The 15,691-nt window shown below is 34.5% G+C and overlaps 2 protein-coding genes across 5 annotated transcripts; both read right to left on the minus strand.

Annotated features, from left to right (window-relative positions):
• LOC145148555 (neurochondrin family protein) lies at positions 1 to 3,971 on the minus strand. The gene is made up of 18 exons (XM_079075151.1): positions 3,827 to 3,971; positions 3,567 to 3,744; positions 3,137 to 3,299; positions 2,904 to 3,040; positions 2,717 to 2,820; positions 2,546 to 2,641; positions 2,362 to 2,455; positions 2,077 to 2,197; positions 1,799 to 1,995; positions 1,611 to 1,702; positions 1,448 to 1,503; positions 1,278 to 1,367; positions 1,098 to 1,197; positions 883 to 987; positions 736 to 808; positions 500 to 663; positions 341 to 383; positions 1 to 221 (listed from the first exon to the last, which is right to left on the minus strand). The coding sequence occupies exons 1-18, from the start codon at positions 3,827 to 3,829 to the stop codon at positions 163 to 165; spliced, it is 1,875 nt and encodes a 624-aa protein (XP_078931277.1). The 5' UTR covers positions 3,830 to 3,971; the 3' UTR covers positions 1 to 162.
• Positions 3,972 to 10,005: 6,034 nt separating this feature from the next.
• Positions 10,006 to 14,452, minus strand: LOC145148571 (trafficking protein particle complex II-specific subunit 120 homolog). Of its 4 annotated transcripts, XM_079075153.1 has the most exons (8): positions 13,907 to 14,449; positions 13,534 to 13,740; positions 13,224 to 13,406; positions 13,039 to 13,148; positions 12,631 to 12,964; positions 12,230 to 12,522; positions 10,525 to 12,149; positions 10,006 to 10,413 (listed from the first exon to the last, which is right to left on the minus strand). In XM_079075153.1, exons 1-8 carry the CDS (start codon positions 14,315 to 14,317, stop codon positions 10,193 to 10,195), a joined length of 3,384 nt encoding a protein of 1,127 aa, XP_078931279.1. In that variant the 5' UTR covers positions 14,318 to 14,449; the 3' UTR covers positions 10,006 to 10,192. The 4 variants fall into 4 exon arrangements, with proteins under 4 accessions (XP_078931279.1, XP_078931278.1, XP_078931281.1 ...); XM_079075152.1 differs by having other exon boundaries at positions 13,039 to 13,406; positions 13,907 to 14,452; XM_079075155.1 differs by lacking the exon at positions 13,907 to 14,449 and having other exon boundaries at positions 13,039 to 13,406; positions 13,521 to 13,620.
• Positions 14,453 to 15,691: the final 1,239 nt, after the last annotated feature.

Raw genomic sequence — 15,691 nt, forward strand, 5'->3', positions numbered from 1 at the left:
AATCTTAAAATAATTTTTTTTTTTCCGTGTTCCTGAATTCGTATAAATTACCATAAAAAAAAAAGAATCTACTTTACATCAAAATGTGTACAATGGACAATTTCTCTAATAATCTCTTGAAAGTCTGGTTTGTCCCTTTTCCCTTTTTTTTTTTTTTTCCTATTACCTTCCCTCAACAGCTGCTTTAACACGAGGATACCTATCAGCCCACCTTGAGTATCCTATATAATGGAAAAAAAATAAAAAACTTTCACCTTTTTCTAAGGAAACCTGTTACAGAAATACATAAAACTATTTTTTTACATAACATAACATTAAAATAACAAACTGACATACATACCCGAGACAACTATTTGAACAAGATCCGCCTCGGCTTCGCTATCCTGAAGGAAAATACAAAATATCAATCACTGATTAAGTTAATGTTTCATCAAATATTAATGTACCTTACTTAAATAAAGAATAATCCTCAATCTCAATGAGCTTTTTGATAACTTACTTTACCATATGATTTCATACTTTTCCTGATGAGGTGGCATACAGTTGTTAGATTATTACACGTAAAATGTGGATGGCATTCGAGAACTGCTTCAGATGTTGAATCTAATATCAGAGAGCAGATGCTTGCAGCCATCATGGTACTAGACAAGTCGACAACATCCTCTGACAAAAACCAAAAATTTACATTAACATCAAAATTCCCAAAATAAATAATTTGTTACATTATATTTATACCTGCCCATGATGACAGCACCCCCACTAGCCTGATAAAATAAGAATCATCCATGTGGACCCCAATCTCTTCTCTCTAATACCAAAAAGAAAAAAAGAAAAAAATTAGAATGTTACAAATAAGGATAATAAATAATCAAAATAACATACCTTCAAAAGAAGATTTAAGATGGTATCACATGCCAAGAAAATGGGACCATTCTCCTCAACTGTCCCACCATCTTCCTCAACCAACCTAATTAGACACTCTACTACCTTCAAATTTAAAAAAAAAAAAAAATCAACTCATTTATTTACTTATATTTCCATTCATTATACAAATTGAGGAACATTTATTTTTAAATATATATATATTAATAGCTTACTGCTTTATATGCTCCAGAAGAGGCTATTAACCGACATCCATCAATCTCCATTGTTATCTGACACAGCATCGGAAGCAAGAAGCAAACTGAAGAGAAGGAGCTATAAACAAAAATTATGACATTTAATTTACAATTAATTTATAAACTTAGTAATAAATGAGAAATAAAAAAGAGACAAACCTGTGTTCTTCTTCACCTTCAACTAAAACCATATAACCTAAAAGCTCCCTCACTTTCTCATTGCATGCACCTGGAGTCTCTGCAAGGTAACTACAACAAAAATGTTTTATAAATTTTAAATTGGATAAATGTGAGTTCGGGTTAATTAAATATCACTAAATATAAAATACCTCCCAACTATTCTCACAGAAGCAAGAAGATCGTTCCCTTTATGTTGTCCATGATCCTGAAAAAGATTTCAATCATGAATATTGAATATATCAAAGTAATATGTTCTAGATTAAAAAACTTTATTAACTGGAGTAACTTAATTAATTAATAAAATAACTATACCTTGGCATCTCGAAGATACTCCAGTATCAAACCAACAGTCTCATTAAGTCCAGTTATGATCTTTGTGAACATCGTGTCACTGATGATATTACCTATACATGAAAAAGGATACAAAGAATCAAAATATATACTGTAAAAGAACCTCTAGAATGATATCAGCAATCAGGGGTAGTTAAGTAAATGCATACCTTCATCTTCAGCAACACTTGATATCAATTTGATGGTCTTCTCCACTAACGAAAATGCAATGCCAAGATTTCTCTGCTTTAAAAGAACCGATTCAGCATCTAATGAGTCTTTAATCTTTTCGTATTTCAAGTACGCCAAATCATTCAGAAGAACAGCAATTTCCACTCTAGATGACTCTAAAACAAGCAATGTACACCTGGACAATGTTCAAAATCCAAGATTAGGAAAACCACTCGCTGACCTGGCAAGAAATATAACATCATGATGGATTGCTTACCTGTCAGCTGGAATTGGATCCTGTGTGTCAGGTGAGTTAGTTTGCCCAATAAGCCACCTTTCACCAGCAATACACATCACAGATTCAGCCAAAATAAGAGCCTCAAGCCTTTGATCAGGTGCTGAATGAATATCAAATTCAATTCAATCAGATGCTGTTTGTTTATATTTGACTTGATAGGCTTAATGGGAAGAAATGGAAGTAAGATTCTATAACAATTAACAAACAAATCAATGGAAGTATGTTTCTATAACTTATATCAAACACATAAAAACTTCAACTCACCAACACGATTTTGCAAAACTGCTACAACACCAACACGTAAATAAGTTGACCAAGTCAAGTTGCTCATTGCACGTAGAGTTTCTTGCACAGGTGCCTGATAGTATCAAGAAACCAGTTAGTTACTTTATAATCTAATACTAAGTTTTAAAAACTAGTGAATGTCATCTTAAAAAAGCATACATACAGCATATATTGAGGAGAGGATCATTGATAGAAGATGAAGTGCCTCAAACTTTAGGGCATTATGCAATAAAGCAAACTGTTTTGCTAACACTATGACCTGCAACAAGAAACATTGCTTATGAGCTCCATTGATGATGTGGCATATATGAAGAGCTCCATATTATGAGCTTACCACTGATGACAATTCTGAACAGTACTCCTTTGTAATTGTGTCAAGAGAAAGTTTACTTGTGGTCAACTGAAGGAGTTTCATTGCTAGCTCCATTGTATGAGAACCTGCACAGGTTTTATGAATGTTAATGCCAAAATTGAAATAAAAATTTACTCCAAGTGTAGACATTATTTAGTAAATCATATACCATCTGGTAAATTAGGCATCTGAGAAGCTAACACAGTCATGCCTCCAGACTCATAGAAGATTCTAGAACCATCCGTGTGGGCTGCTGACACTAAGTATAAAAATTCAAAGCATTCTTCAACAAGTGATGCTCCTAATCTGTAATTTCAGACAATAAACATGTGAAATCCTTTGCCTAATGATGCATGATTAAAGCTAAAAGAATCAATCTAGGCATATTATAAGAATCCATACTCTTTAGAAAGAACTTCCAGTATGAGTGGAATCTTCTTCACCATATCATCTGAAGAAGCAATATTAGAAACCCTACAGAATGCAGCTAAAATTGTGACAGATAGTTGTAGATAAGCATCTTGATTATCTTGGCGACTCTTGCTTGTGCTTCCTTTCCCCATCCCTACCAGGGAGACAAAAAGATCATAGGGTCAGTATCGTCATTTGGCACCTTTTTCTTAACAAGAAAATAGATGTCGGTCAATTTTACATATCTTAGAGTTGAAACATATGTAATCTAGTGGTGTTTATGTTTAGACGTTTCAATTTCAAGTCTAAGATATGTAAAATTGAACTTTGTGATAGCATTGGGCTTTGACGTTTATTGGAGATTCATCCAACTATATAATAGCAACGTCTAAAATGTGTTGAAATTGAGTCGATTGAGTACCGGTTCGGAGAAGGCGGTCCAAGAATGTGTTGCCGAGGGCATTGTAAACCCTTAAAATGGAGTCGACATCATCGTTCTTGCAGAACTTGGTGGCGAGAAGGAGACCTGCGAGGCGTTGTTCGTCTCTCTCTCCCTTTAACAGCTTCAAGCAGTCATCAAGTGAGGGACCTTGATTTTCCTGCAAACCCAACAATCATTAAGCTTTTAATGTGTAAATATTGCGAAAAGTTTAGGGTTATGAGAGACTTGATCTTACTAACCATGGTTGGATCCGAAGGTGGGAGATTTTTGTCGATGAAGACTGAAGAGCAAGCTTTCCTGTTGCGGGAGAGCAGAGGCTTCCAGGGAGACGGAGGTCTTTCTAAGTTTCTTACACTCGATAGTCGATACGACGCCGTCGCCTTAACGGCTTGTTCGAGAGTTTTTTTTTTTTTTTTTTTTTTTTAAATTCAAGGAAGGAAAATGAAGAAAGGAAGAAAAAATAAAAATTTATTTATGGGAGCTGATAATTCCACGGATGTTATTGATACATCCACTGATTTTTGAAAAAAAATGATAATTATGCCCCTGGTTCTATTTAGAGTTTAATTGATTATTCAAAAAATATTTTTAGTAAAAGCATTATACCAAAAGAGAAACGAGGTTTCCAGGAATACAGTCCACAAGAATCCTGTCCTCCTCCTCCCTCATCACTTTCACCTTAATCTGCTCTTAACGTAAGCAGCGTTGCTTGCCCTCTGCTCGGAACCATTATGCCTTTGATCCTGTTGAAAATTGAATCAAATTGAAAATACGATAAAGGGAAAACCACCATGCATAAACCAGAAGGAATTCATTTTGCAAGTGAAGAAGGAAATAAATTCTTCAGCGACATTCCCACATCTATCCCATTCACCAACAGATTGAATCGGCTTCTAATGGGTATGCTAACGCGTATTAATTTATGTCTTAGTGGCTTTAATTAGGTTTAGATCTGACTATGCAATGTTTTCATTCTGGTGATGCGAACTTCGAGTGACTCCGTTTTTGCTGGGGTTTTTAATGTCAGGTCGACTCAGGCGATCCTAGAGCATGCTTGCCAAATGGGTATGCTGAGAGGACAAATTAAGCAAGTAGGGCAGATCGTGAGTTCATGGGCATCACACGTGACGATGCTGAATCACCTATCTACCGGCGCATATTTGTCTCATTGTAGGCGAAACTTTACATTAGCATAAAACACGGTGTTCCGATGATCGGGTAGCCGCTATATACAAAGCAGAGGATGAATGTGAAGGTATTAAGCAATAAGATAGGGGTGGTAGTGAAGTTGCTCATGGCGGGGAAAGGAGGAGAGACGATAGTGGTGGTGGTGGTGGTGGTGTAGAGATATTGAGAAAGAAGATATAGCAGTTGGTGAGCGTGTTTATGGAAGATGAGGAGAAGGGCTAAAGAACTTAAGTAAGTGCTAGAGAAACACTGGATTTATCGAGTCATGGAAATTGCAGGGTTGTGCTATTACCTCAATCAAGAACATGGGACTTGAATAGTTGTATGTTTAAAGAATCCGAATGGGGTTTAACGAATAATTAATTACAAAGCGGCATAATTGTCATTGTGCTTTAAAATCCGTTGAAGTATCAATAACAATCCTTGGAATTATCACCTCCCTTTATTTATTCCCTGTTCCTCAGTTTGAAGGAAATAAAAGGAAAATTTTGAGTTTGAAGGAAATTAAAGGAAAATTTTAAGTTTTTGTGTTCCCGAGTTACGAGGAAAAAAAACTTAAAGATTTTCCTTTCCCTTACTTTCTTTTCAAATCCGCCCAATTTGAAGGAAAATATGTCTCCAAAATCCTTTCTTTCCCCTCACTTTCCTTCCATTAATGAAATTCGGGGACACGATTTTTCTTCAACATCTCTCATTTTCCCTTCATATTCCTCCTTAAGTAGAACTCGGAAACAAGGTGTAAATTCAATTTCCATTGTCCAGCCGATAAATTTCCCTCTTCGAGACTTCGACGTTGTTTTCTTTCTTAAGTCAAAACTCAAAACCCTTCATGTAATCACATATTTGGGATCGTTTAATTACTGAGAAAATTACAAAAATAACCAAAAATATTAAATATTAATGAATTAGCAAAAAAAGGAAAAAAAGATTATTAAAAATATAATTGCATGTGATTAAGACCATCTGCAATATTAGCTATGTTAGCTACGATTTTACATGAATGGGCTATGAAACTTGAACTCGACTTGCTTATCAAACAAGTATAAACGATCATTACTTGTTATTGGAAAGAGAAAACGACATATAAGGGAACGATAGTTGTATATGTTTTTTTTGGGTTAAATAAGCCTTTATACTTGTTTTTTTGTATGCATGTAGCCTTTTTGACCGGCTACACCCGATTTAGCCGGTTTTATTTGATTTTACATTTATTTTGGTGAAATATATTACATATGTGGTGTCCACGTGGCAGTTTATGTGGATAAGTCATCTATTACACCCCAAATCAAGTGGGTGTTTGGGAGTGCTTTTAATCTTGAAAGTGTTTTTAGGAAAAGTCTTTATTGACTTATAGTTTTTTTGGAAAAAGAAGTTTTAAAAAGTGTTTGAATTAGTTTTTGTGGTGGGAAAGCTAAAAAGTCAATAAGTTTGTTTTAAAAAGTGTTTGACTTAGCCTTTTAATGATAAAATGACTAAAAGCCACCAAAAAGCTAAGATTTTATGACTTTTTGAAAGTCCATCTTTTGTCGGCCAAAAAGTCATTTGACTTTTTGAAAAATCAATAAGCTAATAAGTTAATTTGAGAATCACTCTTAAACACCCACTAAGAGGATAATGGGCAATTAGGGTTCATTTAGTAAGCCTTCATCCTCCATTATGTCACACTACTCCACCATCGTTACTCCCAATCTTCCTGAATCACAATCATTCATGGCAGAAGAGGCAATTTAAATATTCAATGTACACTACAATGACACATTCACACCTATCCCATTGGTGTATTTTCATCCAACCAGAACATCTGTACGAAACATTGATGTTAACAAGATGAACTTCTCTGATTCCATCACTTTTCTTGAAAAACTTATCAACTGCGTTTGCAAATATGTGTATTAATGTGCGCCTGAAGTAAGTTTGGTTGAGGGGTTGCATGTCATACAAAATGAGTGCGATTTTAATGAGTTTCTTGAAGCTGCTAATGAAAATAAGAGGTTGAATATGTATGTCGACCACATACATGAACCTTTGTTTAATTGGATCCAGGAGGAAGAACTAGAGCTTGGAGATGATATGATTTCTATTAAAGATGTAGATTCCATTTTATCAGATGATGTGAAAGGTGAAAATGAAGATGATGAGGAAGTTATATCTCTTAAAAGAAACTTTAATGATCACTTCGTGAATATTCTTTTTCCAATAGAGAATGAAGACCTTGTTGAAGAAGATGGGAATATGCAAGAACCTGTCTACCCTAAACATGACCATTCTCATGAATGGAATAAAATGAAGCATCTATTAGGTTTAATGCCTTTTGTCTGCTACTTTTTTTTGTATTTACATCCATCTGTCTACAAAATAATATTTCCTGCAATTTGTCATGGTTCTATACATAGTCAACCCATGCCATATATATCTTGGTTTTAAAACAAAATAATCAATATGATTCATATAATAGCAATGTACTTTCATTACTTGGTCCCCAACTATTTGGTACTCATATTTTAGTTGTTTACCATTGTTAAAACCAATGGAGTTCTTTTTATCTTAATTAAGAGTCAATTTGATACATATAATAGCAATGTACTTTCTACCATTACATAAACATCCATTACATGAACATCCATACATAATAGCAATGTAGTTTTTACCATTACATAATCATCAATACATAAGCTTCATAATGAACACGAGCTTTAATTCTTTCACTTATTTCCTAGAAACTGCCACGATCTCTATAAGTTCTAAAAGCATATCTTCTACATTGGGCTTCATATACACAAGTTCATCAACCCACTCCTAAACTTTACACTTTTTTCCTAATTTCTTTAGTAATAAAACAAAGGCAAGAAGGTAAGAATATGAAATTGAATAAAAAAAATGATTCATTTTTACAAATAAAATCAAAATCGGTAATTACCATTGAGTTAGGGCACACTCTAAATTTCTTTTCAGGGTTATCTTTAGTCTTGGAGGTACGAATTCGTCTTGGGAGTAAACAATCACAAAGGATTTCATTATCTACTATGTAATTGCCAGTCGACATCCACCTCATTCTTCTAGGTTAAAATCAATTCCTCCTGATTTCTTGTGTAAAGATTCGCTTATAAGCATTGCCTAGGCCACGTAAGATGCCATTTAATTGTTATTTATGTCACATATGCTTCTACATCAACAAAACCTATAGAATCCGGTCTAAATGACTTAATGTGTACAAAAACAAAAAGTATAAAGGCTTATTTAACAAGAAAAAAAATTAATAACTAAATATATACAAAATAAGAACTATCTTACCTTTTTAGGTCGTTTTCTCTATTTGAAAAAAAATGTGTAGAACAAACATGCATCCTCTTTAAAGCATTAAACAATGAAATCAACTATTTGTTTGAAAAACATTAAAAAGTTTTATATTTAGCACTCCACAACTAGATAATAAGTTAGCTTAACTTTTGAGTTCTTTTTAGATTGTCATGTTTGGCGCACCAATTGATAAGTTGCTTATTTTTCGAACTCTTTTGAGTACTCATGTTTGACAAGCTAAAAAATAATTTATAAACTAGTTTTTAAAAAAGCTAATTAGACTAACTTTTAATATTTTTTTTTATTTCAAATATATCATTAATTAATTATAAAAACATATTTTTCTAAATGTCATTTATATCATTATATATCTTTCAACTAGCTTATCAACTAGTTTGTATTAAACGTTATTTTTTATCAGAATGTTTAAAAACTAGAAAGTAATTTTTCAGTTATCATCTAGCTTTTCAATATCAGCTAGCAACAAATTTTTTGCTAGTACACCAAACATAACCAAACTAGCATTTCAACGAGCTTATTGAGCTTTTTTTTTTAATTCTCTCAAATATATTCATTATCAATTATAAAAAAAAGACTCAATTTTTCTACATATCATTTTACATATTTCAATTGGTCTATCAAATGACATTTTTATTAACTAACAACTAGTTTATATTAGTTTTTTTTTATTTCAAATATATCATTAATTAATTATAAAAACATATTTTTCTAAATGCCATTTATATCATTATATATCTTTCAACTAGTTTATCAACTGGTTTGTATCAAACATTATTTTTTATCAGAATGTTTAAAAGCTAGAAACTAATTTTTCAGTTATCATCTAGCTTTTCAATATCAGCTACCAACAAGTTTTTCGCTAGTACACCAAACATAACCAAGACTATCATATCAACGAGTTTTTTTTTTTTTTTTTTTTTAATTCTCTCAAATATATTCATTATCAATTATAAAAAAGACTTAATTTTTCTACATTTTACATATTTCAATTGGTATATCAAATGACATTTTTATTAACTAACAACTAGTTTATATAGCCTAATTTGTTTTTTTTATAGCGTTAAATGTTTATTTTTTTTTTCTTTTATAAACATAGAAATAGCTTTAGTTTTCTTTGTCCAACGATGTGGGACGCATTTTAATTGCGTTTATTTCATTTTAAAAGCATGAAGCATACCTAATATATTAATATGAAGTGTAAATGCCTTTGATTATTTTATTTTTTTAAAAAAACTTTGTTATTATTAAATCTGTGGGTTATAATTTCTTAAAAATATGACCAACTAGAATCAAACATTGTTTTGTTCATTTAAGTGAATGAAATGCACGTCTTTACCTACATAACTTGTGTTTTTTTTAAATGAACACTATATACATAATATCTAACAAAATTAATTTTGGGGCCAATCGTCTTGAGGTCCATAACGGCCGTCCAACTTGTCAGCCCGACCCTGTATGTAAAATAGCAAAATATACAAAGGTAAAAAGGTAAATTGCTATGTTGGCGTTGAAAAAAGAAAAATGATGTTGTGATCCATATGGTGTTTAAGGATTAAAAATGTGGTAAATGTTAATTGGTTTCCATAATTCCATCTATAATAAACATTTTCAAATATAAGTTATAAGCAAAACTGGATTGTGAACTCGAGTTCAAATTTGGTTATTTCGTGGGTTTAGACACATAAGTTATTGTACATTGCTAGTCAAGGTATTCTAAGACTATCAATTACCCACACAAAACTTATCATCTTCATTTAATGGATAAAACCTATGTCATTTGATATTCCCAAGCATATATCGCCATAATATAGCCTAACAATTACGAGGCTTGCTTTAAAAATTGCCTTGAACAAAGTTGTTCACAACTGATATGATCCATGACAAACAATATACGATCTTTTCCTCTTAGAACTTCAATAACAAGTCTATCGTATATATAGCAGTAAGAACATGTTTATTTGCATTACAATTTTCGGACTTAAAAACAATAACTATAATGCCCGAAATTTGGCTAAAGTAATAATGATAATAATGAAGCATAAACAGTGAAAAAAATACAAAATTTTGGGACAAGAATGATGTATGTAGACGAAAAGACATCAAACAATCCCATGCACTCGAACATGATAAGGTGGGCCCCGGCAAACGATTGGTTCATCAAACGAAGCAGAACGTGCACGTGCCCACAATATCTCATTAGGTTCATCTATTACTGCAGCAGCTAACAACGTGTATTCACCAGGTACCATAAAATAAAGAGAAAATGTATGTTTAATTTCCTTCAACGGAGGAATCTCCACCTTCACACCAATCAAAGTACCTAAAAAATTAATGTACAGCGTAAGATATACGTAGAGTCTTATATATTAACTCTTCAAAAGAGTCTATTTCACAGATAGGAAGACTCCAACATATACAGACAGTTGCCTACCTGCCCATAGTACGGTAGGATTATTATAACCTTCAATACAGTTTTCACCTGCAACATCTCGACACGTAATACTAAGACTCATCTTTATACAATCTTTTGTGTTATTCCTAACAATAACTGCCATCCGACTCATCTCATTTGCAACAATACAATCTTGTTTCTCCTTCCTTTCATCAACCCTAAAACCAAAAGTCAAAGGATCCGGTAACAAAACATCCATAACTGATGTCTGAAGAGCCGCTTGTGTAGCATCCTTAATATGCAACTCCCCCGCACTATTCCTCCCCGATTGCCACCTCACCTTAATCTTCGAAATCAAATCCTTTATCGAAGCATTCAGTTCAGCTTTCGTCTTCACACCCCCACCCCCATTGTTAATCAAAACAGATCCATCAAGAACAGGTAGCTTAAAATGCTCTAATGGAATAAGCACTCGAGAAGTGTAATCCCTATCTATTCTCGTTTTCGGATAACTAAATTCATTATTATTATTATTATTGGTATTTATTCCATCCACCACAGAGACAATAACTTCAAACACAACATCAGTTGGATTATACAGCTCAAATTCAAGAAACCTCAAACCCCAACTTCCTCTAAAAGGATCAATCTTCACAAGCGAATCAGTAGAACAGATATTTTCAGAAACGCCACCAACATGAGCGGGAATCTCCATTGACAACAACCGAGCTTTCATGAACGAAAGCCCTTGCAAAACACAGATATTTAGTGGAGCAACAAGGCGGCGTCCAGGTGGCATCGGGTCTCCGGTGGGTCCTGCGTAATGAATCAACAAAACCGGGCTGCTTCCATCTACCTGTCTCTTATTAGCTGTATCAGGGTCTAACCCTAATTGCCATGCTTTTAATGTCACTGGTATAATCACTTCAGCTCCAGGTTTTAATGGTAATGCAGATTTCAAAATTTCATATCCGATTGACACAACAGAATCTTGATTTTTCCCTGATAATGAGATGTTCGCTTGCTCAACTGGAACTGTTCCAGCATTAGCTAAACTCATCCAGAGCTCACGAATTTCACCTTCGTATAAAATCATGGCGCTATCACCACCAACCACGTGTGAAACTAACAATGGAAGTCTGGGAACTACTGTAATGTTGGGAACAGTTATATTCCTCTGCTTTGCAGACCCACAGCAACGAAAAGGGTCGGAAAAAACAAGCCCTTGAGATGCTCCGAGGAGTAAATTGTCTACATCTTTGAAGAAATGTTCAGTGAGTACACCAAAACAATGGACGATGCATCCGGGGATACTCACAATCCCTTCTTTAGTTGGGACTCCTGATAAACTAAGAACTTTTGAAGAACTTGAAGGTAGGGTTACACTCACGGGAAACGCATCGAAATTTGCAGAATGAACTGAGAGATAGATGCTATTCACTATCAAATCAAACCCGCAAGGGTTTGCTAATTCCACCAACACCTGAACTGGTTCCCCGATTACCCAAATTAGGTCATGCTTACTGTTCGAAACTGAATCGCGTTTGCTAAACGGTGTGTAGATAAAAGGCCCCGAAGGAGCTGACCCCGCCCACCAATCTTCTCGTTTCGGATTCCGTTTTATTATGTCCATCTGTGAGAAATGGAGTGGAAACGAATGCAACCTGGGAATTGGAATTGGAATCGGAATCGGAATTGTATTTAGTCATTGATTTAGAGTGGTGATTTGTGTAATTTGGCGTACCTTATGAAGGGCAAAGCGGGATCGGAGCAATGAGTGCCGGAAGGAAGGCGGTCGGCGGAATTGATTAGGGCGTTTGCGAGGCGGTTTTGGCCGGGCGGCGTGATTAAAGGGTAGTAAGATCGTATTAAACGGGCGGCTGCACTCCATGCAGCAAGAGGATCACCGGCGCGAACGGCGGATAAAAGTATCTCCTTTAGTACAACCATCTGCAACGTGCTCCATTGAGACTCGAATAAAGATACCACCAAATGATGATTCATCTTTCCACCATCAACAAGATATTGACCGGTTTCCTTGCATAATGTAAACACAAAGAGTAAGAAGAGAAAATTGGGAGTGATTCAATTTGATGCATGAATGAAGAATCTGGAATGTTTTATGTTTACTAATTACTAACACACATTGGAAATGGAAGCTCTGCTTTGAACACGATAAGCTTTTGTGGTGAGTGCCAATACTTGTAAAGCACTTGAAGCAGCTAAATTGCTTTCTTGTTGCATGTATAATTGAGCCACTTGTCTGGAGAAAAAGGCAGCTTTTCTGTGGTACCCAAGAGTTCCAAATAAACGAGCTATTTCGATGTATAAAATTAGTCTATCACTAGTATCAATCAATGATTTGGCTCCATCTGTTGCAGTAGTCAACAGCTCCACCACCTCCTTTACTAGCTCTGGTCTACAGAGATATCTTGCCAGTTTCAAAGTAGCTTCAAGTTCAAAGCTCAGAGGCGAAACCCTGCAAAAATGTTACATGACATTAAAGCAGATATATATTAAAGAATGTTACAATAATGAAGAATGAGATTTTACCTCTGAGCATTTTCTGGTGTAAATGACTTGCGATAATGAGTGATGACACCATTGTAGCGAAACTTGACCTCTTCCACTAAAGCTGCATCCTTCTCCCCTGTTTTACTCATCTTATAGCAAATAATGTATGAATCAACAAAAGGTTTTGTATGTTTGATTAATGATGATTGAATGTGGTTACTTACCAGAAAGGCACAAACACCACCTTCCAATGCCCCAGCATACCAAAAATAATCTCCAATTGTTCTTGCAAGTTCTAGAGCATCAGAATAATGGGCATTGGCATCAACAGGTGATCCAGCTAGTAGACAGTAATCCCCTATGGTTTTATGGGCTCGGGCATCTCTCCTTTTTCTGGCTTTCATCGCCTGAAAAAATTGCTGATCAAGTTGGTTAAGTTGCAGGTCTAAAAGAGGTACTCAATTAGATTAATCAATGTAAGGAAGGTGGAGGAGGAAGGGGGGAAATTATGACTATGACACCTAAAACATAAACCTCCTCTGCGCTGAGACTGGCTTGAGAATCTAAAGGAGTCTTGAGAAGGGTCCCGCTCGATTTTGCTGCAACCACCCACTTCTCAAATTCCATCAGAAGTGAAGCAGCCATGTCTTGCATCATTGTTTGCAGATGAAATTCCTGTGTTCGTTGATCAGCAGGAGGAAATAACACCAGCTTATTGCTTTTCTTACTTTCATCCTCTAACTGCAATAATAGATGATGATATGATAAAGTAAATCGGTTAGGTTGATATTCATGTTGCTCAGATCCCTAGGTTTTGAAATTTGAATGCTACATTGTAATGATATATGATATTTCAATAAAATTGATCGACACAAGTGCTCTAAAACTTTGAAAATAAGATTAAAACCTGAGAATCACAGGGAGAAAAAGCGAAACAGCGTTGAATAAGAGAAGAGGAGTATCCTTTACACGCCGTAAGGAATTGCGCGAGTACACTGCCCAGATCAGGAGAAGAGGGACAATGACAGATTCCAATAACACCATGAATTTTCCGATAGGGTTGGAAATCCTCCCACGGACTCGGCGGAGATCCACCGATGACGTATTTGAAACGAAGATTGCCGGAACACCAGGGCTGTTGCGAGAAGGGTGATTTTTCGTGTACGGTGTAGAAGGAACTGATCGCTGAGAGTTCGATATTGTGGTGGCGACCGAGCATTGCAACGTAGTCTCGGAATTGGTGTGAGTGGATAGTTCCGATTGGGATGACAGCTATCCGGATCATGGAACTGGTTTCGATGCTGACGTCCGGCTCCATTGTTTCGCCGCCGACGAGAAGAACGACGATCAATGGAAAGGGTGACAAAGTTTGGTTAAAATCGAATTTACTACAGTTAGAAATTTGAGAAAAGTTTTTATGTGCAATTTAATGGCCTAAAATGTTCTTAAATTCAAATCGATAGTTTTTTTTAATAATTTTAAAACAAATAAAATATAGAGATTTTGATTCATAATAAATAAATTAATGAAATGTGTTTTTAACTAAGAATGTAAATGTGGATTGGAGTTCTAACTAAGAATATTGCATTCTTGATTCTTTGACAATCCGCAATTACAAATGTTGCATAGCTTTGAAGGAAAGTATCGTTTTATGAAGCATTGATATACCTTTTAAAGAGGTGCACAAAAAATCGAATTCATCCGATTTCGGTATTTTTTTTAAATCCAGTTTTCAAATGATCGGATTTCGGATAATCTAGGTTGCATTTTGGGTGGGGACTACTAGATCCAGTGTAAGTGGATTCAAATCGGTTAAAAACCAGGTAATCATTAAAACAAACACATACTTTCATATCGGTTAAAAAATGCATTTTCAACAACGTACAAATAATCGTAAAAACAAACACATATTTTCATTGATTCGGGAGTGAGTCTTGACTTTCATTTCGAAATAATCATGTCACTAAGAGAAAAAATGAATTTTGAAGCTACAGGAGATGCTTTGACATTTGGGAAATCATGGGTCATAGTGTCTAGAATTGAAAATTATTGTTCATTTTCTCTCGTCCAACCCAAAATATCTAGATTTTTTAATTCTTCAACAATAAAACAGGATAAAAAAAAATTGATGTCATATAATTTCCCTATTCCCTATTTGGGGCAGATCGTGTTTTAGTATATTTTAATAAAGTATTATAAAACTGGTAATTAGCATATTTGGTCACATCTATATGATTCCCCACCAGTTCCATTCTCTTATGATCAATTGTTAGATTGCTTTGTTGAACATATTTGTTTAAATATATGGTTATACATGAATTGTTAAATGGGAGCACAAGTAAAAAAACCAAAGATAACTTCATAAAACAATTTAAAATTTTGTGTTTTATTTGATTAATAATATTATAATTTAATTTAAATAAATAAATAAATAAAACATGTCACAACTCAAATTCCTTTACTTTTTTCTGTCATTAAAAGTATGTGATTGAGAACTAAGGCCACTAGCATGGAGTAAACACCCTGTAAATAAGTTGTTGCTTCTTTAAAATGATCAGCATATTTCATAAAATCCTGATAACATTTCAGTCCTCATCGGGATTGCAATGGCTTTGTCTTCTACTAGCAAAATCATGAAAAGGTTTTAGCATGGTTTTTTTTTTATCATAACAGGGTTTCAAACATAAAATAA

Source organism: Lactuca virosa, chromosome 1, assembly GCF_052849685.1.
Source record: "Lactuca virosa cultivar CGN04683 chromosome 1, Lactuca_virosa_CGN04683_v6, whole genome shotgun sequence".
In the NCBI taxonomy this organism is placed as follows: Eukaryota; Viridiplantae; Streptophyta; class Magnoliopsida; order Asterales; family Asteraceae; genus Lactuca; species Lactuca virosa.